The following is a 27,927-nucleotide window of genomic DNA, read 5'->3' on the forward strand; positions in this document are numbered from 1 at the left end:
CATTGACGGCTCCTCAGCTAGATGGCCTTCTGGGGTAAGCTCAGTGGTCCCCCCTGATGTAACATCTCAGACAGCTGATTCCATTATCCGAACTGCACTCTGCCAAACCTTTTACAGCTTGCCTAACAGACTTGTAATATCTGATGCTTAATGTTGATTCACCTGTGTTTATTCTATCCTCTCTTCCTTTATAGTTGGTATGAGGTCAAAATATTTGCTTGTTTCCTTGTCTTGTCTTTCTAACGCAATGTAGTTACCTTGAACCCAGCCGCGGTGTCCTGATAGAGAGCTACTCACTCAACCTAGCTGATGCTTGCACATCCTTTTAGCACAGGATGCCCCATCTTTGGTTACTGCGACTTCCCTCCTTGTTCCCTCTTTATCGTTTGTATTGCCTTTTTAAAAAAAATGTTGAGCAGTTTGGGCGGACACATGTCGCTTTGACGGTATTCATTGTTCTTTCTTGTTTTTCTTTGTTATATTTTTCTGTTCTTTGGAGCCAGACCCCATTGCTCACACCTACATAATGCTAACACCATTCATGAGTTGGCCTCCCACCTGCGCACGGTGGCTAACCAGTGCACTCTCCTACATTGAATACATGACCCACACTAACGTTATAACCTGGAATGTTCAGGGAATGCACACCCCCACTCCACGCTGATATCTAAATTCTCAAATCTCTCATATCTCAAACTTCGCTCCACCCACCAGCGCTCTTGCAAAAAATGCACTTAACACTCACTGAAGCAGCAAAGCTCCAAAGGCGATGGCATGGCCAGGTGTTTGTCACCAATTTTCTCCTCCTGTGCCAGGGGCGGATTGATCTGGATAAAACCAGGGGTCCCTTTGGCAGCGGATGACGTCGTTGTAGACCCAGAGGGCTGCAACGTATTTGTAAAGGGCCTTCTAGATGGTCTCCATATCCTCATAGGCACTATCTCTGCACCAAATTCTTAACAAGTCTCATTCCTTCTCAGCCTGTCTGAGATGCTATCCCACTGCAGTGGGGTCCCGTGGCGTATAGGGGAAAATTTAAACTGCGTCCTGATCACTGAGCTTGATCGTTCCTTCCCTCAACTGCTTCGCACAACCGCGACATCCAATGCCCAGGCACTACACGACTGGCTTCAACACTGGCAGCTTGTTGACATTTGGTGCTGAGCAAAGCAAGTGTAAGTTTTTACCACCTACACGTGAGGATAGATCGGTTGGGCGGTACACCTGACTTTCTCTCCTCCATCACACACATTGATTATTTAGGCTGCATCCACTCCGATCATAAACCCCAATATTTACAGCTCACATGGGACCCAGGCCCTCCTCCCTTCCCGACTTGGCGATTACAAACAACGGCTGTAGAGATCCCGTCTTTGGCTCCTATCTTGGCACTGCTAATGAGGATTATTTTGAGCAAAACAGTAACACAGCTACTACCAGACTGATCAAGAGGTAGTGTTTAAGGTGGCAATTAGAGGGCATTGTCTAGGGATAAACTGGAATATATGTAGACAGCTCGACGAAGACATCTTCCATATTAAACGTAAACTCCTAGATCACGAATCCTAGATGGCGACCTCTCACCACTTGGCGGTGTCGCACCGCCTACACACATCGCTATTGAAGAGGCAGCATTGTCTTAACTATGCTGCTCATTCGGCGTGCACCCATGCCACAGCTGATAGATCTGGCCTGTGGCTGATAAGCCAATATCAACCGAGGCACCCCATCATGGCACTGGGCTCTGCTGCTTATGTTCTACTCTACACTCTGCGCCACATATTCAATGAGCTGGCACCCTACTACACCTCATTCTACCTGTCGTGTCTGATGCCAACCCTAGCGACATCGGTTTGTTCCTCTCTACTGTGTCCCTGTCCTGTATCACTCCAGACCAAAGGTCGCCACTAGATGAACCCATTGCACTTTTTGAAATACAAAAAGCAATATGCACCCTCGCCCCAGGCAGGACTTTGGGGCCGTACAGTCTGCCTGCTGAATTCTACAAAGCTTATTCCCCACTCCTTGCCTCTCACCTACAAATTCGGTACGAGTAAGCCCTCACAGCCTTTGCCTCCCTTCTTCACTCTGTGAAGTGCTACTCATCTCCCTCCCCAAGCCGGATAGAGATCCTCCGCACTGGGTTCATACATACCATTGGCTCTACTTAGCACTGACTTCAAAGTGCTGGCCAAAATCCTTACAGACAGGCTAGTGCCCCTAGTCCTGGTATTGGTCCTCATGAACCAGAACGAGTTTGTCCCGGCCCGTAACACCTACCTTAACCTACAATGTTTCTTTTGTGTCCTGAAGTACTCTCCGCATCAGTGGCCTTGAGCCGGATGTCTTGTACTGAACCTAGAGATGGCCTTTAACTTCCTGAAGTGGTCCTTGTTGTTTCAAACACTGCAGCGCCATGCTGTTAGGAATTGTTTTCTTTGATTGGTTAAATGGCATTACATCCACCCACTAGCCAGGGTCAAAACAGGCTCCCTTATCTCAGAGCCAGTTCCTATACACAGGGGCTCCATCAGGGCTGCCCGCTCTCCCTGCTACTTTTCTTCCTGGCTATAGAGCCACTTGCAATTGCAGGCATGGATTTGGACATTCCCCTGGGCCACAGAACTCTCTTTAGTCTGATGGCCTGCTCTTTTACCTCGGAGATGTGCAATCTATTTCAAAACAAACAAGATGATGGACGGAATGTTGCACAATGACAAAACATTTACCCCCAGTCACAGATCTGGGTTTTAATCCATCGTTATTTTGCTCACCAAGCCACCCCAGTTCAGATATGCAAATCAGTCTTGACCCTCTGCCTCATGGGAACAGTCCAGCCCGAACTGGCAAGCCATGTCTTCCCTGGACCGGAATCAAGCATCCTAGGACCGGTTTCTGGCTATCAGCCGTCTCCAGCCAGGATAGCTTGACTCCAGTGGCATAGTCAGCACGGGACCCACGTCTGGCATACCCTTCCCACATGGGTTGAACTGCAAAACAAACAAGATGATGCACGGAATGTTGCACAATGGCAAAACATTCACCCCCAGTCACAGATCTGGGTTTAATCCATCGTTATTTTGCTCACAAAGTCACCCCAATTCAGACACGGCCATATGCAAATCAGTCTTGACCCTGTGCCTCATGGGAACCGTCCAGCCCGAACTGCCAAGCCATGTCCTCCCTGGACCGGAAACAAGCATCCTAGGACCGGTTTCAACCGAAATGGAGGCACATCCATCAGCTGCAGACACTGTTGCTCTGATGCTAAACCACTTTGCTGATCTCTCTGGCTTGAAGGTCAACTGGGCTAAATTGTGCCTGTTCCTCTTCACACCTGTGCTGCCAAACCCAGACTTTACTTTAAATTGGGTACCAATAACTTGGCAACCCACAACATTGCAAAACCTAGGCGTCCGGGTGTATCACTCACCAACTGACCTATTTGATGGCAATCTCAAACGTGCTGCCACATCCCTGAGGTCTCAGATGGACTTTTGGCGAATACTACCGCTGTCGGTGACAGGGCCAAAAGCCCTTCTTAAGATGGTTGTCCTTCCCGTCTTCTCTATTATTTTGCTAATCTCCCACTTTACACCCCAACCCCATTTTTTTTTGCTCCCTTGAGACGCTCATGAGGGAATTTTTATCAAACCACTCACACTGCAGGATAGTTCTTTTGAAGCTTTATTTGCCCACAGACCAGGGCAGGCTCACTGTACTGAACCTCAAACAGTACTACCTTGCTTCCCAACTCCAATAGGTGCTTAAATGGCTGGCGGCTTGCAGCTGGCCGACACTGCCACAACACTGCCCACCAGGAACTTACCCACCACCCTTCAGTTGTTCCACCCATGTACCCGGGCGACACTGCCTCACTCTTTGCTTCTGGAAGTGGCATACAGCTGTTTTTGCCAATAGCTTTACCTCACATGATTGTCAATTCCTTATACACCGCAATCGCCATGTTTGGTACACCTAGGGGACACAACATCACCTCATCAGTGGAACTAACCGTCTGGCATGCAGCCAGCCTTCATACTATGGGGTACCTTTACGACGACGGTGCCCTCATTCCGTATGAATCCTTGATGGAGGACAATGGCTTGCCCCCTGACCATTTCCTTGTATACAACTCGCTGATTATGACTCTGGGGAACAAATGGAGCTATATGGTCAAGAGCATCCGACACACCTCACCAAGCAGTACCGTCATTCAATGGAAACTGGCAGACACCTAATACATTGGTTTGTGTTGTCGCTGAGAACCTATACCGCACCGCAGCTCATGCCCCGTAATTGGGAGAGAGACTTGGCCCGACTTGGCCTGATTCTGCACGGACAAGAAATGGGCTGCCTTTTTCGAAAGCCTAGATCCTATTCCACGCAATGCTCATTTTCGACTTAACCAATTTTGACTCATACACAGGGCCTACCTTGCTCCCACTAAAATAAATCGCTGTTTCTACTGCACAGATGCTGTCTGCCCTCGCTGTCAATTGGTCGACGCAGATCTGCGCCACATGCTATGTGCCTGCCCATACCTTCAGTGCTACTGGCAAGGTGTCACGCTTCACTTGTCCACTTGCACAGTGCGCCCTGCCTGTATTGCACATGTGTGAAACATGCCTCTTAGGCCTCTACCATAAGCATCATTTGTAATTCCTCATGGAGCTCCGCTTTCTAGGTGTTACACTGCCTATGTAACTGAAACATGTCATGTTTGTACGATGTGTTATCAACCTGAAAAACCAATAAACAGATTCAAACAAAACAACCATTTGCAATGTAATCGGTCTCAAATTTGGAGGGTTAGAGCTACTGGCTTTGTAAATGACAATGTCTTTTATGTATGTATTTTTGTTTGAAGTGGAGTAGGTGTATGTGGTGTGAAGTGGAATTATGGGGGTTTAATTATTAGTTGTCGAATTGTGTGGGTTGGAATTGTGTGGCATATTTGTGTAGTGGCATTATGTGGCATGATGAATTGATAGGTGTGAGAGCTATACAGAATGCATAGAAAGGAAGATTGAGAAGGTAGGTAGTTTGTGTATGAAGTGGTGAATGAACTCCAGATTGAGGAGCAGAAAGAGTATGTGAGAAAGAGAGAAAGAAGGTGAGATCAAGCTATAGACACACGAAGCGGGAGCTTCTGTGTATGAAGAAGAAACTCTAAGAAGAGAAGAGTGTGGATTTGCGTGACCGAAATCTTGAAAATGCACGGGAAAGAAACTGTGCTCGATGACTAGAAGTGTACCATATGAGAGAGGTGGGATGAGAGCGTGAGAGAGGTGTGTGTGTGAGCGAGAGAGAAAGACGAGTGAGAGGGGAATCCGAGGGGCGTGGTGATGGAGGCAAGAGATGGACCAGTGCACAGCACAAGGAGGTATAGGGAGGTAGTATGTGTGAGCAGGCAGTATAGCGAGGAGACCAGGAGTGTGAGGGAGGGATGAAAGGGTTGTAGTGGAATTGCAAGATAAGAAGGAGTAATGGTAGTGTGGGCGAAAGATGAGGGGCAGTGTGTGTTTGGGTGACAGGTGACGAGGTTGGTGCAAGTGCAAAGTAGAGATGGTTTATTTTGGAATTGTGTGTTGTGGAGTTGTGTAGTTGAAATATGTGGCAATATGTGGCATGGTGTGATGTGGAATTATATGGATAGTAATTAAATGTCATTAACTGTCATGAAAATATATAGAGTGAGATTGTGTGTTATGGACTTCGTTATGAGGAATGGTGTAGAGTGGTGCAGGGCAGAGCGGATAGGTGCAGGGTAGAGAGGAGCAGTGCAGGGTAAAGTGCAGAGATGTAGAATGCAGTGGGATGGTGTGCAGTGATGCAAAATAAATTAGAGTGACGTAGAGTGGAGTGATGCAGAGTAGGCGTAGAGTACAGTGATGCAATGGCGCACAGTACAGTGGTGCAATGGCACAGGGTACAGTGGTGCAATGGCACAGAGTATATTGTGCAGTGGCACAGAGTATGGTGGTGTATCAGTGCAGAGTGCAGTGTAGGGTATCCAGTCACTGAGATGGTCTGGTTTACCGGAAAAGCAGGTTCACTGCTGGCTTGACTTTTTAGGACTGCCTATTGACTTAACAACGTGCAGCCATGAACTAGGTCAAAATTCCCATATACGTATCTTTTTTCTCCCTTCTTTGAAACAGTTTCTGTGTCAGGCTGGGAGGAGTTCTGTGTGCGGTGCTTCCTCTGCTTCCCGCCAGCACCTGTTGTTTGTTTCATTCTTTACGGAGCACTTGTATGACTCATTATGTATTTGTAGTTTAGTTTTAGTTTCACATTTACAGCCATTTCATGTCAGCTGAAACGTAAGCTTAAAAGGCCACTGGATATGAGCTTCAGAGAGCGCTAGTTTACGCCTGAGGGAAGCCCCAGGTGTGCGTTGCTGACACTTATGCACAGTAACATGCGCCTCTCTCTGAGCATGCGAGACTCTGGTAATAATTCACAAATAAACCTCTTGGGCTCCTATTTTTAAGTATAAGAATATTTTTAAGAGGCCCACATATTTTTTTTTTTACTTAAACGGGCCTGCGCGCCACTTAGTTGGAGAAATGCCCCTTTGTAAAGCAAATTGCCTTACTAGAATGAAATAAAGGTTGACATTTCATCTGTAAAATGTGACTTTGGATTTTCAACTTTAACATTTCTCTAACACTGGGTTGAAGTTATCGTCAACCTTGGCAGGATGCACAGTAGACCACTCACATCATTGTACAGTCACTGCTGTGCAGATTGGTACATTTCCAATAGCAGGCACTAATATATGCTTGGGAATAAAATGCTCACTATAAAATACGTGAAAGTGTACGCAGAAAAAAAAATCTAATTGAATGTGCCACTACACATGATTACAGAAAGGCTACTGTGTATGGCGAAACACAAGTGTGTGTCCAAGGGTCGGACTGGGACAGAGAATAATATGCCCACGCACCAAAATAAGAATGAAACCTGTTAGTGAATTAAATACCTATAAAAAATGGCAATGCTGAACTTGTATAGAAATTCTGTACAAGTGTTTTGCAATGTATGGAATAAAGCACAGACTTGTGCTTGCTGCAGACAATGTTTGGTTTACTATCGGGGAAATCAACAGAAAAAACTGTCCCCAGACAGGCCATAAAACAGGCTGACAAACAGCCAAAAAACGGCCCAAAACATTTTCTGTATACAACAACCCAAACATGGTTACAGAAAATGAATAAAGTGTGCAACAAAACAGAAACAGTGGCGAGGAGCAGTGTGTGTACTTGGGTTTGTATGTGAATAAATAGGCGTCTACATAATAGCACGTCTAAAATGATAGATGTGACACTGGTGTGTTTGTGTACAAGAATCGAAATCTGTCTATGGAATCAATCGCACATCTGTGCACATTAGTTTAAATACTGTAGCACAAGTGTGTGGGGAAAATGGTGTATATAAATAAACGTGTCCTCTACCACGCGAGCCAGTGTGTGGATGTGTGCCTGTACACAAACATAAGGGTATGTGCAGAACAACACTCTATGGTAAATTAGAAGCATAAGTGTATACGGTAACACAAGCATTCACAGCGATACACAAGTATGTGCGGGAACACAAGACTATGGACAGTAAAATAGAATGTAAACAATACAGTCCCATAATAGTGCAGCCATAATCAGAAACATATGTACAGCTCCCTACCCCTAACTCTTAAACAAACATTGGCATAGCCAATATGGCTCACATTTGGGAACTTTAACAGAATACTTTGTGCAGTCCAGGACACCTGTATTTTTACTGCGTGCAGGGAAATTAAATGCTTTGTCCAAAATCACACCCTATTGAGCAACATTTGAGAATGGAACCTGGTTTCAGAGCTCATATAGTTATAAGTTTTCTCCTAGAAAGCAAATCACTTCCCATTAACACAAGTTGTGCGCTGCCTGTTAGGCAGGCTAAAAAAAGAAGTATGTTGTCTGAATCTGTTGCCTAATAAAAGCCCCGGCAGTTGTAAGGTTACAAATTAAGCATTGGGAGTGCTACTGGAGCCAGAAGTTTTGTACTTTAAAGCACATCCCCTTCATATTTACACAGGTTGTGCGCCATGTTTCAATAGTGAAATTCATATTAAATGCAGGTTATTGTGCTTTATATTATGTAGTGGTGTTTTAAACATAGGGAAAGTGCAGGGCTAAATATGACCTGGTGGTTTCTGGTGCTCAACAGCAGCACCTAATAATCAAGAGAAATACTTTTATCTGCAGTCCATGACACCTGTATTTTTACTGTGTGTATGGAAATTAAATGTTTTGCCCAAAATCACACCCTATTGAGCAGCATTTGAGAATGGAACCTGGTTTCTGAGCTTGTACAGTCATACGTTTTGAAAGCACGCTCACTTCCCATTCACACAAGGTGTGTGCTGCCTGTTAGGCAGGGCAAAAAAATTAGTAAGTTGTCTGAAGCTGCTGCCTAGTAAAAGCCCCGGCAGTTGTAAGGTTACAAATTAAGCATTGGGAGTGCGACTGGAACCAGAGGTTTTGTCCTTTAAAGCACATACCTTTCATATTTACACGAGTTGTGCGCTGCCTGTTAGGCAGGCTAAACAAGCGCAGTCGCGAAAATGAAAGCGACCCCGCTGGGTTAATGAGTACCATGATCCAGGAATGCAGCTGGCACCAAGCGCGATGCTGCTAACTCCCGAGACCCAAAGGCCATGGCAGTGAACGTTTAGAGAAAAGGCGGGACATGCACCCGCCTTTGGCCATTTGCGTGCTTTCATTTTTTTTTAAAAGCCACACACAAAGCCCAATAGAATGTGACAACCACACGCTCGAGATTTAAGAAAGTCTGGAGTGGTTCCAAGAGGCCCTCTCCTAGAGCAGCGCATGCGAGCTGCGCTAGGCTCGACCTAAAAAGCACCAAGAGGGACAACAAGCTACGGAGAAGCTGTATGCAAGATAGACAGATACACCTTCTCTGTGTCACTGGTGCTAAGCAAAAAAAGCAAGCTTTGTCGACATTAAACAAAATTGCAAAGTTTACCACATGATGTCCCGGTGTTCCTCCCGTCCTGCACTTGCACCAGCATATACTTGAAGGTGCCCTTCGGATCGATTTCCACCTTGGCCATACGGCTGACTGAGCTCAAGATGAGCCTTTCATGAGAGTGAATGGCAGTCATGTCACAGAGACATAAAAGGCACTGGTTCCAAAACTGGTGCCCATCGTCCAAAGGGGCTTTTAAAAAATACATCTCATAATGCGGAGGAGATGGTAGCAGAGTACACCCCATAGTCCGCCATAGATAAACAAAGTGTGGCGTGCCGCGCCGCGCACAAGACGCACGTCTGCCATGATTTCATGTAAAAAAAAAAATAATTTAAAACAATATGGGTTAGCTGCTTGGCCTGTCCCGTGAGTGGTATGTGTAGCCCCATTGTGAAAGTGAAAGCGCGCTGCAAATACACAATAAAGCGGCTGCCATTGGTTAAACTGGCGTCCCACCAGTGCTCTTTAGATTAATTAAGCAAAGAGTTCTCCCTAACGGCTAATGCAAGCTACACAGTAAGGACACGCATAAAAGGGCCAGTCCTGATGGGAGATTACAACAGAGAACAGGGGAGTGCTAAGGAGGGACTAATAAACCTATTAACAAATCAAAAGCCAACGTTTACAAAGTATTATCACAGCAGACAATAGAAAAGATGGTCAGGAATTGGGCAGAGCTTCAAGTCCATACCGGAATACAGCATGCCTCCCAGCGCATGCGCGCCCAGGCTCCACCTAGAAATGAATGGGTTTGTTGTGTAACCAATTACTAAGTCGAGAGCCATGTATATTTCTTTGATATTCGTCTGCATTGTTCTGTGAGTTCACATGCCAATGCCCTACGATGTTCTATGTTTTTGTTGTTTAAGCAAACTTAATAAAGAAATCTATTTAAAAAGTCATGTGAAGTGAATGGCGAGCACAGCACTCAGCAGCCATATCCACTAGGCAGGAACAGCTTTTTCCACATTTCTGAAGAGAGGGATGCGGGAAGGGTGTGTAAAGAGCCCTACTTGAGTGCTCCATTGTCAGTTTGGTGGGATTTTCAAGTGTATTTGTGTTAGTGTACATTAAATATTGTGACAGAGGATAGTAGCTTTTAATCCCAGTAAGTGGATTGTATGGTATTATAGGTGGTTATTCTCTTTTACGGCAAGTGTTTATGTTCATTTTTACCTGTTTTATCTATTGACAATTTTTTTTATTGTTTACCATCAGGTGTTTACACTAAAAACCGTAATTTCCGCCTATACAAGTCATCAAAACTTGGAAAAAATGTGTCCCTTGAAGTAGCTGAAGACAATGCGTTTGTTCCTAAACGCCAGAAAACTATCTCGATTGAAGAACACATTTTCCTTTCATCTTTGGTCAGCAATGTGAGGTAACTGCTGAGATCCGTATAGTATACCTTTCAGATACAGAAGTACTCAATAGTATACCCACCAAATCACAATGGATGCTTACGGGTTTAATGATTGGAAATATGCAATATTTTCAGATGGGGCGGACATTTACCTTTTTGAGTTGTTGCTGCTTTTTTATTTTTTAACTTTCTTCTATGAATTGAAGAATAATTATAGAGTTCACGAATGCCATGTGCTTGCGATGCCATTGCATTCAAGGTTCACCTCATGTGGCAATATCCAAAATACTGAATGAAGACTTGATGAATGTCGAAAAGACGGCCAAAGGGTTGCTTTTGTGCCAATCTGGAGACTGTCTGACCTGGCTGTTCGGGCAGGACTGTTCCTATTCGAGTATGACAAATGTGCATTTGTATATAGCCGATCTGTGACTGGAGTGATATTATGTGGTTAAAACGGTGGACTGGAATGCGACTAGAGTATTTACCAATGGCTGAGATTAATTTAAGCATTTCATCCGTGACTTTTTGGTTTTCTTCTCAAAATGGCGTTGGTAGGACTGGGATGGTAAACACAGTGTAGATCAGTATTTAGAATACTTATATGACACCATAAACTAAGCGCATACTTGTATAACAAGCTGGGGTGTTAAGCAACACGATTTGCAATTAAGCAACCATGAAAGCTACATGCAAATCAGCTGCGGTGCTCCTAACGAAAACAGACAAAGGGCCATATGTATCAACACATTTCCACATAGACACAGAATGGGCAAAACCCTTTGATACATCTGGCCCAAAAATACTGGCTTTTGCTCCTTTATCTACTTTTAATTCTGGGTTAGCCAGGGAAATAGTGGCCCTGCCGAGCAAATACTAGCCAGGTTGCAACCCTAGAGGCTGTCCTCCCTCCCCTGGGCATGACTGCTTAGTCCAGCTCTGTGAGGCCAAAGTACAGGGACCGGTTTGTGAGACAGACCTCTGGCATTGTTTACATGCATGTGAATGTGTGCTTTCCCAGGGTGCTGCAGAATTGAGGGAAAAATCATTCTATGTAGGTGAAAGAATAGACAACGCAGAACTGTTAATTAAGTCTGCATCGATTTACAAAAGGAAATGTACCCTGGAGTAATGGGCTTCAATGTGCCCCAAATATTGACCAGTAGCTGAGATTAATTCAAACATTCTCAACTGTTTTGGTTTTCTTTTCAAAATGGTGACATGGTAGAAGTGCTATTTACTACTAGGGGTGGGCGAAATTTGCTTAGTCGCGATACGCAAAGCTCAGCGAAACGGTAAAAAATCTCCACGAGCACGCCAAAGTTCCACGAACACACGTAATTGCTTGTTCCCCCCGTTCGCGATGCTTTTTTCCTGTTCGCGAACGCTGTTTGCGTGCTTGGGGAGAAATATCTTGCGAACACGCATTTTGAAAGGGCGAACAAGCTAAAAATTCAGCGAAGCCACGGATCGCAGAATTTTTGGCAATTCCGCGTTCTCTGCGGAACACAAATTTACCAAATTCGGCAAATTCCGCAAACAGAATTTACCACCCAGGCCTATTTACTACCAATGTGGGTCTATATTTATAATTCATGAATCGCACTAAAGACGAAGGGCATATTGCCTCATCGAGATTGTCAAGCAAATCCGTTTTCAACGAATATCTATACATCAGGACATCCCTGTGGCTCCTGAGAAAACAGCCTCCGCCCCAAAGGCGTCCTCCAGTTCACGGCTCCTGATGTGAAACCTGAGCGCGCGGCCAGCCAGTTCTGCATCTCGTGAGTGTGGACTCCAACACTTAACTCTAGCACGCGACTCCTCTCTTGCTTCTGTGCCAACAGCGACAGTTTGAGATGGAATAATACTGCTTGGGGCACTGTGTGAAGTTCTGACGGCTCTGTACATCGCCTCACAAGTATGAAAGGGCCCAATGTTGCAAAATCGCAGGGTTTGTAACCAATGTTCCCTCTAATTTTTTTCCTCTGTGTGCGGCAGTGGAGGGTCTCTGTGAGCTGCAACCATGGCTATGTGCGCCAGGAACCAAACCGCGCGTGTCTGCGGCGCCAAATGGCACTCAAAACGTTTACTTTACAAAGTGCATTTTCACACATACAGCGGCACAATAAGGGTCTTAAGGGCAGTTTCAAATTGGATAAGCACGCCATGACATGATTTGGTTGAACTGGCCCGTTCTGCCCTCTGTTCCACTCGTTTTTCCCTCGTTTTTTGTGCCCTTCTGCCCTCTGTTCCACTCATTGTTTTGTGAATTTCTGCCCTCTGTTCCACTCGTTTTCCCCTAGTTTTTGTGCCCTTCTGCCCTCTGTTACACTCGTTTTCCCCTTTTTTTGTGCCCTTCTGCCCTCTGTTTCACTCATTTTCCCCTTTTTTTGTGCTCTTCTGCCTTCTGTTCCACTCGTTTTTTGTGCCCTTCTGTCCTCTTTTCCAATAGTTTTTTGTGCCTTTCTGCCCTCTGTTCCACTCATTTTCCCTTGTTTTTTGTGCTCTTCTGCCCTCTGTTCCACTCGTTTTTTGTGCCCTTCTGCCCTCTGTTCTACTTGTTTTTGTGCCTTTCTGCCCTGTTTTCTCTTTTTTGTGCCCTTCTACCCTCTGTTTCACTCGTTTACCTCTTTTTTGTGCCCTACTGCCCTCTGTTTCACTCGTTTTCCCCTTCTTTTTTATGCCCTTCTGCCCTCTGTTTCACTCGTTTTCCCCTTCTTTTTTGTGCCCTTCTGCCCTCTGTTTCACTCGCTTTCCCCTTTTTTGTGCCCTTCTGCCCTCTGTTTCACTTGTTTTTCCCTAGTTTTTGTTCCCCTGTGCCCTCTGTTCAACTCTTTTTTTGTGCCTCTCGTTTTCCCCTCGTTTTTTGTGCCCTTCTGCCCTCTGTTCCACTCGTTTTCCCCTTTTTTTGTGCCTTTCTGCTTCACTCGTTTCCCCCTTTTTTTGTGCTCTTCTGCCCTCTGTTCCACTCGTTTTTTGTGCCCTTCTATCCTCTTTTCCAATAGTTTTTTGTGCCCTTCTATCCTCTTTTCCAATAGTTTTTTGTGCCTTTCTGCCCTCTGTTCCACTCGTTTTTCCCTTGTTTTTTGTGCTCTTCTGCCCTCTGTTCCACTCGTTTTTTGTGCCCTTCTGCCCTCTGTTCTACTTGTTTTTGTGCCTTTCTGCCCTCTGTTCCACTCGTTTTTCCCTTGGTTTTTGTGCTCTTCTGCCCTCTGTTCCACTCGTTTTCCCCTTTTTTGTGCCCTTCTGCCCTCTGTTTCACTCGTTTTCTCCTTCTTTTTTGTGCCCTTCTGCCCTCTGTTTCACTCGTTTTCCCCTTTTTTTGTGCCCTTCTGCCCTCTGTTTCACTCGTTTTCCCCTTCTTTTTTGTGCCCTCCTTCCTTCTGTGTCACAGCTCTTGTGTGCTGTGAGGACGCGGGGCAGACTCTGGCCTGTTGTTTAAGTATTGGTGTTAATCAGAGCCCCTTCACGGGCTTCGATTAACAGCAATACTTAAACAAAAGGCCAGAGTCTGCCCCGCGCTTTCCTAACAAAAGCGTAGACAGTTTCCAAACACAGCGTGTACTTTAGCACACGCTGTGTTTGGAAACTGTCTACGCCTTTGTTAGTAAAGCGCGGGGCAGACTCTGGCCTTTTGTTTAAGTATTGCTGTTAATCGGAGCCCGTGAAGGGGCTCTGATTAACAGCAATACTTAAATAATAGGCCAGAGTCTGCCCCGTGCTCCCACATAGCCACAAGCGCCACAAGCCCTCCCCCGCCTCCTTACCTGCACTCCTCATGACCGCTCCTCGGCATTCGCGCCGCTTGCTTCTTTCAAAGCGGCCGGTGGCGCGACATCCTGATTGTGTGCGCGCTCCACGCGAGGTGGTGCGCGCTGAGGTCAGGAGCGGTGCGCGCGCCCTAGAGGGAACGGTGTTTGTAACTGTAAAATGGCTTTTCACTATCTCACAGTGATGCCTTTCCGTGTCGCAAAACTGGGTTATTGACTTTTTCTGATTGGTGATTATGAAGAGACATAAAAGAAGTCCTCCTAATTGCAAATCGCAGAGACATATCAGTACCATTGAATGTTATTCCTCAAATGATGTGGTAAACCATTCGCAAAGGGGAAGTTGTCCTCATTACATGCTTTGGGGATCGTATCAAGTGCCCTCATAGGGAGCAAGCAGTGGTCGAATGGATCACTACTTGCTCTCCCAAATGTGGTCCAAGATACAGTTTGTAAATAAAAACAAGCACCCTAGACTGTAGAAAAGGAAAGAAAGTTTCTCGTTTGGGAATGCACACTCAGGGATGTTGGTCTGCGGTACCATGAATGTCTTGCTTTATACCCATAAAAGGGTCTCAAATAGTGAACTGCCTAATTAGCTGTCATTAGGCATGGTGTTCTGTGACTGGAGATTTTCCGACACGAATAAGTACGTAGTTTGCATTGTAAAATACAAAATCGTTAATTGCAGTCATAGCACGTTAAAAATATTTTTGTGGGAGACTTCTTTTTTTTTTTTAAATGGTCTCTGTTATCTCCTCACAACTAACCATCATCTCTTATGTCGTCATTGCTCTTATGTCCTTCCTTCCATCATTTTTGTAAAGCGCTCTGATATCCTTGGGGATCTTGTTCGCGCTATATAAAACTTTATTAATAAATAAATACCAATCACTGTTTGTCTCAAATCTATATTGTGACTTCTCCCTTCATATTACAACATTCTCCAAGTTTACTAATGTATCTCCTTTCGTTATGCATGACAGTTATTGTTTTTACCATTAGCTAATCCTACACCCGAGTAGATCCAGCGTGTCTCAGTTCCTGCATACACACTACAGCGCCAAGACGCCTCGGCATTCGAGTGCTTAATAAGCCACATATCATCATCTTCATACATCGTAAAAAAGAACATACGTAGGAGTCGCCATTTAAGGCAAAAGTGGCATCTACTTTTGCTCAGTTCCAATTGATGATGGACATCATATGTATTCTAGAAGAGGCCTTTTTCCCAAAGATAATCTCTGGTATTGATGGACTTTCACAGAGAGGGCTGTTGTCCTTGTGTGGGACCTCTATCATAGTGGTGGCAATGGAGAGGCAGGATGGCAGGTCCCTGAGGCAGGGGTTTAACATAAAATTGGTCTGCATTTTTTTTTCTTCCTGCAGAGGTGTGATTATGCTTCTAGTCTGGGCCTGTCGGCTCACAGACCTTAATGCTATGTTATATTTTTTCAATCGGGGTTGGGAGGTGAATCTGGTCTGCTATGGTGAAATATTTTGGGTAGGCTTTGGTGAATGAACTAGAAATGTGGTAGATTCTTCCTTATATCTGTGGCTTCAAGGTCTTGTTACTAAATGTCAATCTACTGAATTCCCCTAATAAAAGGTTGAGAATATACAATTTTCTTTGGCGAGATAAGGAGTGGCCCTGCAGGAAACCTAGTTGTTAAAAGTGATATTGTTAGCGTTTCCTCACCTTCTGATGATCGGTAAGGTCATGCCGCAACAAAGATGAAGATGCTGGTTGCTCTTCTGATGTATACATTTGTGGTCACATTGACAGCTAGTACACTCAATAAGGTGGACAGGTATATTTCGCTTACGTTTGTGGTGGGCAGTGGAGTAACTATATGGATGGTATCTCACACCCAAACTAGGGAGGAAACTAGTTACTTCATTAATTTCTAGGTACCATTTCGGGATTTACTGAAGAAAAATTGATTGTGGTTGCAGGGAGATAAGGTGACAACATGAGAAAGAAGAATTGAAATAGGACTGGCAGACAGTAGGACAAGGTGGCCGTTGGCACGGTTTTGCCCAAAGGGAGATTGAGCAGGATCCTGGATGGGTGGAGATAGGAGCTTGTTAACAGTAGCAAACAGGCTGCATATGTAAGGAGAAAGAGTTAATGAGATTATGAAGTAAATGCCCTTCACTTGTGAGATTTCAAGGACAAATGACCTCTTAAGTGTAGTTCGTGGCAGATTGTTCAATGGGTGAGTTTAATTTATTCAGTACCTGGAACTCTGAAGTAAATGTTTTGTGTGTGCCATTTCCTAGAGAAATTATAGCATGTAACCTAAAACACTGTTAATTTATCTGAATAAATACATTTGTCTAGATAACATTCAACATATTGTCATGGAATTATTCTCTCTTTGCAGATTCTCAGATACTTTAAGGATTTTAACCTGTGAATTCCCAGAAAATAAAAAGACAAAATGCTCTGATGTCCCGCGGTCTAGCACTCCAGGTACTTTCTCTACAAAAGGAAAACATTTTTATTATTTGTTACCAGGTATTATCATTATTATTATTGTTATTTAAGATTTGTAATGCGCATGGCTGCCTCAGCAACGAGGTGTCCCAGCGCAACCAGAAACCAAAAACAGAAGCAGGAGAGACCAAACCTAGTGATTAAACATCGAATATTGGGAACAACCAGATTTTTATGGCTTTACGAAACACCAAGAGATTAGGAATATCTCTAATGTGAGCTCGGAGAGAGTTCCAGAGTTTTACCGCTAAGAGGTGAAAAGAGTGGTCCCCTGCCCTCGCTCTCCGGACTCGAGGAACACAAACAAGCGCAAGGTCGGCAGATCTCAATGCATCCCCAGGCACATGCGGCATCAAAAGGCAGGATAGCCCAGAAGGGGCAAGGTGCATCAAAATCTTATGTGAAATGCACAGCACCTTAAACTGAATGCGCTTTTCGATGGGCAGCCAATGAAGCTTGGGGAGCACATGCGCCACCGAGCAAGATCTAGGTAAGGCCACCAGAAGACGTGCCGCCACGTTCTGTACCCTCTATAGGCATGTAATGCTGGCTTTGTTAATAGCGCCTAGGTATAGAGAGTTACCATAATCAAGCCTGGAGAGAATGTACGCCTGCACAATAGTCTGACGAACTATAGGAGGGAAAAAAACAAGCAAGGGTCTCAGCCCTTGCAAGAGCCCAAAACAGACAGCGGCAACAGCTTTTGACTGCTTCTCAAATGTCAATCCGCTGTCGAACCACCAGCCCAGGTTCTTCACAGCCTCCTTGGGTAACGGGGTGTGTTTGAGGTGGTCCGGCCACCACTGCTCAGACCATAGCTCCCGATCCTTTCCAAACAGTAAAATCTCGGATTTACTGGCATTTAACTGTAAACAGTTTGCCATCATCTAATCTGAGATGGCCAACAGATCCTCCTTAAACTTCTCCGAGTTGGCACAAAAGTTTTTAGAAAAGGCAATTACCAACTGGGTGTCGTCGGCATACGACACCAAGGACAGCCCCCTGCCTTTTACCACTTCCACCAAGGGTCCCACATAGAGGTTGAACAAAAACAGGCTTAAGATAAAACCCTGCGGTACCCCCTGGCACAGGGCATATTCCTTGGAATGGAAAGGTGGTACTGAGACCTGGAAGGACCGCTCCTCTAAAAAGGACCGAATCCAATCCAAGGCCCCATCCCTAATCCCAACTTCCTGGAGGCGTTTGAGAAGTATCACATGAGACACCGTATGAAAAGCGGCACTTAGGTCCGGCAGGACCAAAGCCGCAGAGTCTCCCACATCCAACCTACTCCGGATGGATTCCGTTACTGCCAGTAGCACTGGTTCGGTGCTATGGCGTGGGCGAAAACCATGCTGAGATGATTCGAAGATGTTATGCTTTTCAATAAATTTGGATAGAATGGAGTTCACATGCGCTTCCACCAGCTTAGCCAAAAAAGTCAGCTGGGAAATAGGCCGATAATTGCCAGGATCTTCCGAATCAAGGGAAGGTTTTTTTATCAAAGGAATGACTTTAGCGTGCTTCCACGCCCTGGGAACAGAGGCTAACCTCAAAGACAAATTGGCCAATTCTAGGCCCATAGGAGCAATCGATGAATGGAACTGGCGAAAGTGGGCAGATGACATGGGGTCAGCTGGGGAGCCTGACTTGATTTTATGGCTCAGGACCTCAAATTCCAGGGGCGTCAGCAAAGAAAAAGATGATAAACAATTGCCCTCCATGATGTCCCCCCATCCAAGCACCACTTTCTCAATAGGAATGGTCGCCTTAGAGAGGCCACGATAAATCTGCTCAACTTTATTCACAAAGTGCTGCGCTAAAACCTCACACTGGCGGTTGGAGGCTAATTGGTGGAAACCGATGTGGACAATATGTGCTTCTCAAGTAAAAGTCGCATATCACCTGCATTTTCAAAAGTGTTGCAGGCTTACTAAAAGCCTCCTTACCTACTCACAGAACATGCTAAAATAATAAACGAATTAATAGCTTGGTATCTCAGTCACTTTCTTTGACAATGATATTACCATAGATAGGGCCTCGGAAGGTTTTTCTAAAAAACATTTGTGCATGGAGTGTGTTCTTGAGAATCGACAAGTGCAATGCATGTGATACCTTGACACCATCTTTGAAGTTTTACTAAGTGTCAAGAATGTTGAAATCACAACTCAGGTGTTTAGCCCTCAAAGTAGCAGATGCACCAGGTGATCTTTGTGAAGTAGAGGACCTTCAAAGTCCAGCAAGAAGGAGTTTTGTTCTTTGATTTTTTTTTTTATATGACAGGGTTTGGTAGTATGCTCCCTTCTACTAAATTCTTACTCGGCATGCCAACTGTAAGCATTTCATGGCTGAGGGAGTAATAATGAGTTTAATCTTTACAAATGACCAAGGAACATTAAGCTGATCATAATCCACAATGGTGCTGAAGCCGCAAGAATTTATCCTGAACATAGGACGGGAAGTCACAGTGTTGAGTGGGTGTTGTGTTAGTCTGTGGTGAGGTGGTGCCAATGGTTTGTGAGAAGTTAAGGTTTTGGTTTACGGACGATTTTTAATTTTTGAGGTGCTTATAGATCTCCCCAAATGCAAGGAAATTCCTGTCATTAGACTGACCAATTTTGGTTTAATTGTAGAAGATATTAATGGTGAAGTATCGCTTAACCTCTTCGTGCTCGTGACGGATCCACTCCGTCACGAGCCACGGATGCCCTGTGCTGGTGGCGGAGTGGTTCCGTCACGGCGTGGCCGCCCCGCCCACGCCGCAGGAATTTAGTGCGGGCGTTCTACTGAGCGGGTGGGGCCGTGATGGAACCACTCCGTCACAAGCACAGCGCGCCCGTGGCTCGTGATGGAGTGGTTCCGTCACGAGCATGGCGGCGCCTTGCAGACCCTCCTCCCCCCCAGCGCCGCGGCGGAATTACCGCCGCGGCCAAGGGGTTAATGTAATTTGGGAGACGGCAATATCTGTTCTGCACCCCCCCTGGAAGTCTTTCTCACAAAGAGATTTATCTCCCACGCATCCATGCCTCTAGGTTGCGTGACAAGAAAAGGAGGACTGCTTTCGTGGTCTCTTCACTTGATATCGTTTTCTTTCTTTTTCTTTAGTTTCTGCCACTGACAGTATTGGGTAGATGATAGTGAAGCTCTTAGAGCCAGCCCTTGAGAGCTGTGGTTTTGAGCTTCTCATTTTTTTTTTTGTTGAGATGTCAATGTATCTTCGATGACAAGACATCTGCTGACTTAGCGAGGAGGAGTTGTCTTACTTGGTTGGCAAGCTGTGCAGCTTTCAAGGTAAAGGGGAGTCCAAGCAGAAGACTAGGCTATCGGGATTATTTGTTTTTTGTTTGGGGTGCCTCAGCTTCGTTAAATCTGGGTGAGATTCCTCTGGTTGAAAGGGGCACAGCTAAACAGAAGAACTTGTGCAACATTTTGCTAATGCTTAACCCTTTATCTGCTGAGGTTTTTCCCTCCCCAGTGCTAAGCCCTTTTTTGATGTTTGGGGCAATGTGTACTTAAGTATTCATACCTTTGTCCCACAAAAAATATCCATTCAGAAATCTTTTTTTTCAACATGTTGAGGATTCTAAGGGTACCCAGGGTTTGTAGAACCAACAGAGGGAACCAAGAAAATAGCTAAAATGTTGGTTTGTTTTTAGGAAAGTGGGGAAAAGTGCTGTGCACAAAAAGGGTATCTTTTTTCAATTTTTATTGCATCAACAAAAGGTTTGCTGTTCTAAGACCGCTGTTTTCACAGCTTTTGGTACCAAGCAAAATTGTATAAACTAAAATTACTCCAGCTGTTATATTTTTAAGTGGCACTCAATTTTTTTCCTGTTATTTGTGGTTTCTATCTACTTGCATTCATGAAGATTACTCATGGTTTCCCTAAAGAAACTAAGGGCCTATATACATATTGACGGACAGCCCACCCGCCGTTCAGACATATGGATGGAGTAAATTACTCTGTCACTACAACAGAGGGACCGCCCACAAAATGTATAAATGACTGATGTAGGAGGCTGGCTTTTTTTCTGGTAGTGCCAATGTAAGGGTACATACACCATGTAAAAAAATACAGTCGACTCATTGGTTTATTTGTATAAAATTAATAATCCCAAGTGCTCAATTTATGGTAGTGTGGACGAGCAGTTTGGGATTATAAGAGGGTAGTGTTAAGCATGTGTTGAATACACAGAGTCAATAAATGAGACACACAGTCAAGAAGAAGCTCAAGACCAGTTTATAAAATTAGCACAGCTTTTTATAAAATCCTAGAAATCAAGATCCTCGGAATCGGGCAAGTACTTTCGGAGTTGTAAATTTTTGTAGTATTAGAAAAATACAGTCAAATAAGGTTTTTGAGGCATGAGCCTCGAACACAGTAATGTTATCCTATAGAAGAAACATTCACTGCATGGGTACACTTGCAAATGTTTTGGGAGAATGCCTGATAGGAATTAAGGTGTTTAGGGCCAGAGTCCAAGAGCCCACCAGCAGTTTGGGTATACCTGCCCTGGTGTGTCCGGGTGCAGAGGAGCTGGCCGTGTTGGTAGCCTTGAGCACTAAACGGTAAAGTCTATGAAGAAATACCTGCAAAAGAAAGTCTGCAAGTGGGGACAAGTGTGGCAGAACCCAAATGGGACCTCAGCTCTTGAGGGTCTCTGGAGCCAGGGACTCAGTTGGCTCACGTGAGCCCACACTCGGGGGCTCGATTGCAGAGGTGTTGTGTCAACCGCGTCGCTGTAGTTCGAGCCTCACACTTTGCATTGAGGATCTGGAGAAGGAGAGGAAACAGGACAGCTGGCCACTCTGAATGAAGACCTTGTATATCCTAAAGTCCCTTGACAGCAGGTCGGTTTTGGCTTCAGTGGTGTTCGGACTGGACACACACCAAGCTGTGGTAATTGCAAGGGATCCGTTAGCCAGGATATTGGTGCAGAGAGGCTCCGGGAGGGGTCAGCGGCTGGAAACTTGGCGAGAGCAATAGGGCTGGCCTCCTGAACTCACAACAACCTCTTCCTGGCGAGTTGCTGCCTCGGTCCGGGAGGGGTCAGCGGCTGGAAACTTGGCGAGAGCAATAGGGCTGGCCTCCTGAACTCACAACAACCTCTTCCTGGCGAGTTGCTGCCTCGGTGGGCCCTAAGGCCAGCAAGACAAAGTACTGGGTCGGTGTAGTCAGACCTAGCAGATTCAGGGGGATGGCTCCTCCACCCCAAGGAAGATGCTGCTTGGTTGTTGAAGGTAAGAACAGTCCTTCAAGGGTTTGGGGAGGTTGTTCATCTTCTCGACGTGTCAGTCTTCATGATCGTCATGGTTCAAGTAGCCAGTGTTGGTTTGGTGCCAATTTTGGTGCAGGACCTTTGTTGTCAAGACTTTGGTTCTTCTTTGTCCTTTCTTCAGTTCCTAGTAGACTAATCTGAGTTTCTTGTGTCAGGGGGACCCCTAAATACTGAATTTGGAGGCGTTTAAGGGAGTGTAGGGTAGTAGCCTAGCTGACTACACTGCCTGGGAGAATTTGGGCATAAATCTGATGCAGAGTTCCTAGTTTCAACAAATTCAGAATGGTGAAACCCTTCTTTTGCTGTCCACTCCAGGCGGCACACTTAGGGGTGTGCCTAGCCTGAAAGTGTGACATGCCTTCTGACTAACTAATTTCCTGCCTACTCTGGTGCCAAATTGGCCACAGGGCAGGGGGTGGCGTTCCCCAGGTCTGAGGGAAAGCAGTTGTCGCACATCTGAGGTGACAGAGGCTTTGACGCCCCTGGCCTTGAAAAGCTAATTTACTAGGCAGCCTGCCGGAGGAGGTAAGAAGGCCTCCCCTTGGCGCATGCATTGTTTCTGGCCTCTGAGAGTGCAGGCTCTCACCAACAAGGGGTCAGAAATGTGTCTGTGGTGGCAGGCTGGACGATACCAGTCAGCCAGGACACTAGAGGACTAGTAGGTTTCCAGGTGGCACCTCGAAAGTGACCTCTGAGTGCATGTCATAATAAATCTTACACTGGCCTCAGTACGGAATTATTAAGACAAGGTGCTTGATACCAAACACCATTGGTTTCAATGCAGCCATCATGTATCTGGGTAAATCGTAATGACCAGTTTCCAGTACACGTCCTTAACATGGCTGTGTGATCACTTGCAAGATCTAGTAATGCTACTTGACATCACAGTGACCTATCTGCTCATACCGATATGCCCTCGCATATAATATAATGCACCCTGCCGTAGCTCTTTAAGGCCTGCTGTAGGAGTGACTTACTTAAAGTATATGCAGTGTATCTTGGCATGGCACATAGGGAGTTTGCCATGTCATGATTTTAAAATGGCGGTCCGGATGTAGTTTTTGTGTATGTCACTTTAGGTGGGATGATACATGCTGCAGCCCATAGGGACCGCTTTTAGAACCCATGCCCTGGGTACCAAAGGTACCATTTACTAGGGACTTGCAGGGGTACTAAAGCCCTTGCCAATTGGGTTACAATTAGACATTTACCTTGTTTTAAGGGAAAGCGCACTGGCAGCCTGGTTAGCAGGTACCCAGTGCACCTTCAGTCTAAAAGCATCGTTACTAGGGGAAATAGTGGCAGTAACAATGCCAGAAAGGACACTTTCGTACAAGCGCCAATCAGGCGGTCATTTAGAAAGCATTGGCAGGAACCACACTTCACTGCGGTTCATGTCAATGTATCTCGCTAGTTGGTGCAGGGCTGCGTCAGCATGATGCAGTCCTGCACCAAATTGTATTCTTTTTTTATTTTCAAAAAGAAAATACCAAAACAGGATTTATTTTCTTTATCGAAATAAACAAGTTAAGCTCCCCTTGCCATGGAAGTTATCTCTAATCTAGAATCCAGAAACTGAAAAGATTAAATTGAAACTAACAAATGTTCCATTACTATGTATTCCCACACTTCACCGAATTAAAAAAAAAGTACCTAATTTGTGTTACTGTGCCTACCACTTGTAACAGGAAAGGTCAAAAATGCAATGTTGAGGCATCAACATTTTTGGCTTGCAAATTGACTGATTTTTGTGAGGATGTGACTGTAGATGCCATATTTTCACCAGGATCAGCTACTACACCTTGAAACCAACTAAACCTAGACATTTTAAAGAATTAGACACCCCATTCAGTCCATGGGGGTGTAACTTGTGTGGACCCCACAATGTTTTCTTAACCAGAATACCCTGTAAACCTCAATTTTTGGCTACAATCATACATTTTTCTCACATGTATGTAAGGGAAAGATCAGGAATCTGCAGGGATCAACACAGTTCCCACCACCCAGCATTTCCACACTTCTCCCTTTCTCCTACAGAATAGTTATTTTCATCTCTTTGCAATGCCTAGGAAGCAAAAGCCACAGTTCTTTCTTGTACTCAAACTACTTTGATAAGGGTAGCCACCAATCTTGTGGTACTGGCATCCATCCTAAAAATGAAAATGTCCATGTCCTATGACTCTATAACCACATTTCTACGTTTGGAATATACCTTTTTTTAACAAATCTCTCAGGGGGATCTACAGTTTGTACAGTATTTCTGATTGTTCGTGTCCTATAGCCTCCTTCTACATGGTTTGGATTCCAAAGCCACTGGTGCAAGGATTTGCTTCATTGCACCATCTCTGAGTAAGGAAGTCCAGGTTAACTGTAACCCAACATCTCTCACTAAGCATTCCCGCAGGGGTGTTACTTGTGCTTTCAAATAGAAACGTCTAGCCTCAGATTCTTCACCTTTTGAATATTCTCCAGGCATCAGACTGGATCTGGAAACTTTTCAGCAGTATCTTTGTGTGCTGGTAGGTGATGCAATGCATCTCCTCACTGACGATGTTCCGCTCCCAAAATGATGTGCGGAGCCTTTGTAGTTCCTCTCCGTCTGTGCCACCAGGTGAGAATTTGGAGCCCTCTCACTTTGTCTTTCTACAGTGTGCAAGTGATGCCACCCCTTAAAATGACATGTTTTAAGCCCTGTAGGAACTGTTGCAAACAAATGTGTGCGAATGCCAATTAGGACCAAGAAGTGAAACTTTACTGCGCCAAGCTTAAGAAGACTGCTCGCTGAACCGAGCTAAATCGAAGGTTTGGTCCCTGTCCCATTGCTGTCCAAGGAGTCACTGACACCACTCCTGAGGCCGGTCTTCATTGAAATCCAAATCACCTGCTTAGCCCAAAAGGAAACATAAGAAATCGAAGCGAACTCGGCCCCTCTCTTAACACGTGCAGGCATATGAACAGTACAGTAGCTCAAAATCTCGCTCTCTGAGTTGCCTGAATTCAAAGTCGATCCTGCAACTGGTTCCATATCAGGGTTTTGGGGCCATCTGCCACTGCACAACAGATTGAAGAGTTTCATGCAGCCATGCTACGGCACTTCAGAGTCTTGTCAGCCTACTCTGGTGTGTCTTCAGGCTGCAAGGAGCCAAGAAGGCTTCCATCTGGAGTACTACTGGCAGGATTGCCTGTCCGTCAGTCGGACCCTCCCAGCTAGTCACACCACCTCTGGCTCAGGTCTGGACTCCACCTGAAGCGGTATTATCCACACCTGTCCCTTGGACTTCGACACCGGTATCGACTCCATCAACACCAGTTGAGGAAATATCCTTAGTACTATCTGACTCGGAGTTGGGCCCGGCGACACTTGGGGCTTCGCTCCCCCACTTGAATTGCCACCTCCACATAGGAGACAACACACCCTACACTCACTTTTTGGCAAGGACTTGAACAATTATTTACACGGGTGATACATTTGCTTGGCCCTATCAAGACAACAATTGATATGATGACTTTCAAGAGGCTAGTGGTTTCAATACCACCCTCTGAAATTTACTTTCTCTCACTCCTGGACCAGCCACAGAGGAATCCTATACTTCCTACTCTATGACAATGCGTAGGGTGGCCGAAGTCATCGACTACCAGCTCCCAACCACCCTTGCCACCTGCCCCCCCCCCCCCGCGACAGTCCCCCACCTTGGAGGTCAAGACTAACGCGTTGACAGAATTTCTCCAGCAGGGGCAGAAATCTTTGGAGCCTCTATCACCATTTAATGAGGTACTGACTGATACCTAATTGAGGGTTTTGTCTAACTTTGCTCCATCCCTCCAGTCAACAAATTGCGAGACAACGACACCCTGCCCCGGGTGACCCTGCTTTACTCTCTCTGCACCGTTCCCCAGAAGGTTTAGTGGTGCAAGTGTCCACGAGCAGGTCTAACCCTGAGCAACTTTCCTACAATTCCCTCAATAGTGAGTCTAAAAGGATGGAAGCATTTGGGAAGCTTGAGTTTTTTTTCACCACCCTAGATCTCTGGTCAGTAAATGCCAGCTGCCTCCTGGGATACTATACCCGCATCCTTTAGGACTCAGTGGCTCAAGTTCTACCTTTTGTCCCTAAAGATCTCCGACCTGTCCCTGCTATAGCTATCGAGGATGGTTGTTATGCAGTCAAGTTCACCGTTGATTGTGGCTTGGACACCAATGATTCCATCAGGCGAACCATTGGCATCAGTGTTGCCATTCACCTCTATGTGTGGCTGGAATCAACGGGGTTCTCAAGCGTTGTTCAGTCCTCCTTATGGACATGCCATTTGACGGAACTCGCCTATTTGGGGACAATGGTGATTTTGCTTTAGAGCAATTTAAAGCGAGCAGAGCTACTTCATGCTCTCTGGGCTTATTAACCTCACCGCACCAACCCTCCCGCTCCCTTTGAGGATTTGGCTGAACTGTCGCCTACTGCCAGCCTCTCACTTCTCAGCTAGGAACCCGGCAGTTTGGCGGCTGAGGTCGTGATGCCGCCCACTCACGTGCTCCCACTGCAGCCCCACCTTGCTAAACATCATTAGGGTGCCTTTAAGGGAGGAAATCCAACCAGTGGGAGGCACAATCCATAAATTCTTCCTGGGTTTGCAAGTGATAAAATCAGACAGGGCGATCCTGCAGATTGCCGAAGGGGAAATGCTTCAACCTTCCTCTTTTCTCTGCCGCACCTTCCACTGTCTCCCCAGTGACTGACAAAGGACCATCTCCCTGTTTTGCGGCAAGAAGTGTAAGCCATTTTGGCCAAAGGGGCTCTCAAGAGGGTCCAAAAATCAATTGAGGGGGGGGGGGCGTAATGGATCACTTGTAACTACGTAGCCAGGGTTTCTTATGGTGCTGGTTGACCCTTATAAACGCAGATAGATGGTATGGCAGTGTTTGAGGCATGTGGGCTGCTGAATTCATATCTGTGCATAGATCGCCGCCTAGTGTTGGGTCCGGATGATTGCACATTGTTGTCCTGGAAGAGTCTTCGAAGTATCACGAGATAGGTGGCTCCTCCCCTAGACTACAGTGCGCATGGGCATCCTCTCCATCCTCGGATTGTTTTTTTCCGCCATTGGGTTCGGATGTATATTTGCTAACTCAAGTTCGGAATCGATAGAAAACTTTCTTTTGGCCAAAAGGCCTATAGGTATCGTCGGTATTGTCTTGCGATCGGTACTGAGTACTCATTCCAGCTCGATTTTCGAGCCGACCGTCAGGGAAAAGCCGCGTGGCTATTCATCTCCAAAGGCCCGGTCGACGCCGTAGGCCTTGTCGACGATCAAAATGGAACGGAGCCCATTCAAAAGATGTCCAGTCTGCAACTCCAAGTACCCTCATATTGACGTCCATCCAGTGTGCAACAAGTGCCTGTCTCCGGATCACGATGAGGCCAGCTGTATGGCCTGTTCTCGGTTCCGGTCCAAGAAGACACTTCGCCTTCGACGCGCGGAAGGAGGCCCAGCACACAACGCCTGACCCGGTGAACATCTTCGACGCTGAAGACGACGACGGGGTCGAGCAGGAAGTTCAGGAGAACCAGTTGGATCCTGCGTCGAAGTCGTCGACGAGGTAGGAGACGACGATGAGCCCTATGGGGCCGTAGACGATAGCTCGAGCTCGGCCCGACTGCTGGTTCGGGGGCCTGCGACGAGACACTCAATAAGGCTCAGGTCGAGGGATCGCCTCAAGGCCTTGCCCAAGATCAAACACGTAGTTCTTCAGCCTCGCTTCAGGGCCCGGCTGCGGACATTTCTAAAGAGCCGTCTGTTGATCGACCAAAATCGAAACCAACAACATCGGTGTCCACAAACCCGAAAGCACCGGAAACTAAATCGAAACCGAAAGTGCAAGTAACTTTGATCGGATCGAAGGCTTCTGAACCGTCGGCTTCAACGCCGCCAAAGGGTGCTATCGGGCCGGATAAGCTGCTCAAAAGGGTCGAGCCGAAAT

The 27,927-nt window shown here is 45.8% G+C and overlaps 1 protein-coding gene across 1 annotated transcript in view; it reads left to right on the plus strand.

Annotated features, from left to right (window-relative positions):
• The window catches only part of PRIMPOL (primase and DNA directed polymerase), a 390,575-nt gene that overhangs the window by 279,702 nt on the left and 82,946 nt on the right, over positions 1-27,927 (plus strand). The window contains exons 7-8 of the mRNA XM_078678013.1: positions 10,255-10,417; positions 16,560-16,648. Coding sequence (XP_078534139.1) covers positions 10,255-10,417; positions 16,560-16,648 — 252 coding nt within the window. The remainder of the gene's footprint in view (positions 1-10,254; positions 10,418-16,559; positions 16,649-27,927) is intronic.

Source organism: Lissotriton helveticus, chromosome 2_2 (genome assembly GCF_964261635.1).
Source record: "Lissotriton helveticus chromosome 2_2, aLisHel1.1, whole genome shotgun sequence".
Classification (NCBI taxonomy): Eukaryota; Metazoa; Chordata; class Amphibia; order Caudata; family Salamandridae; genus Lissotriton; species Lissotriton helveticus.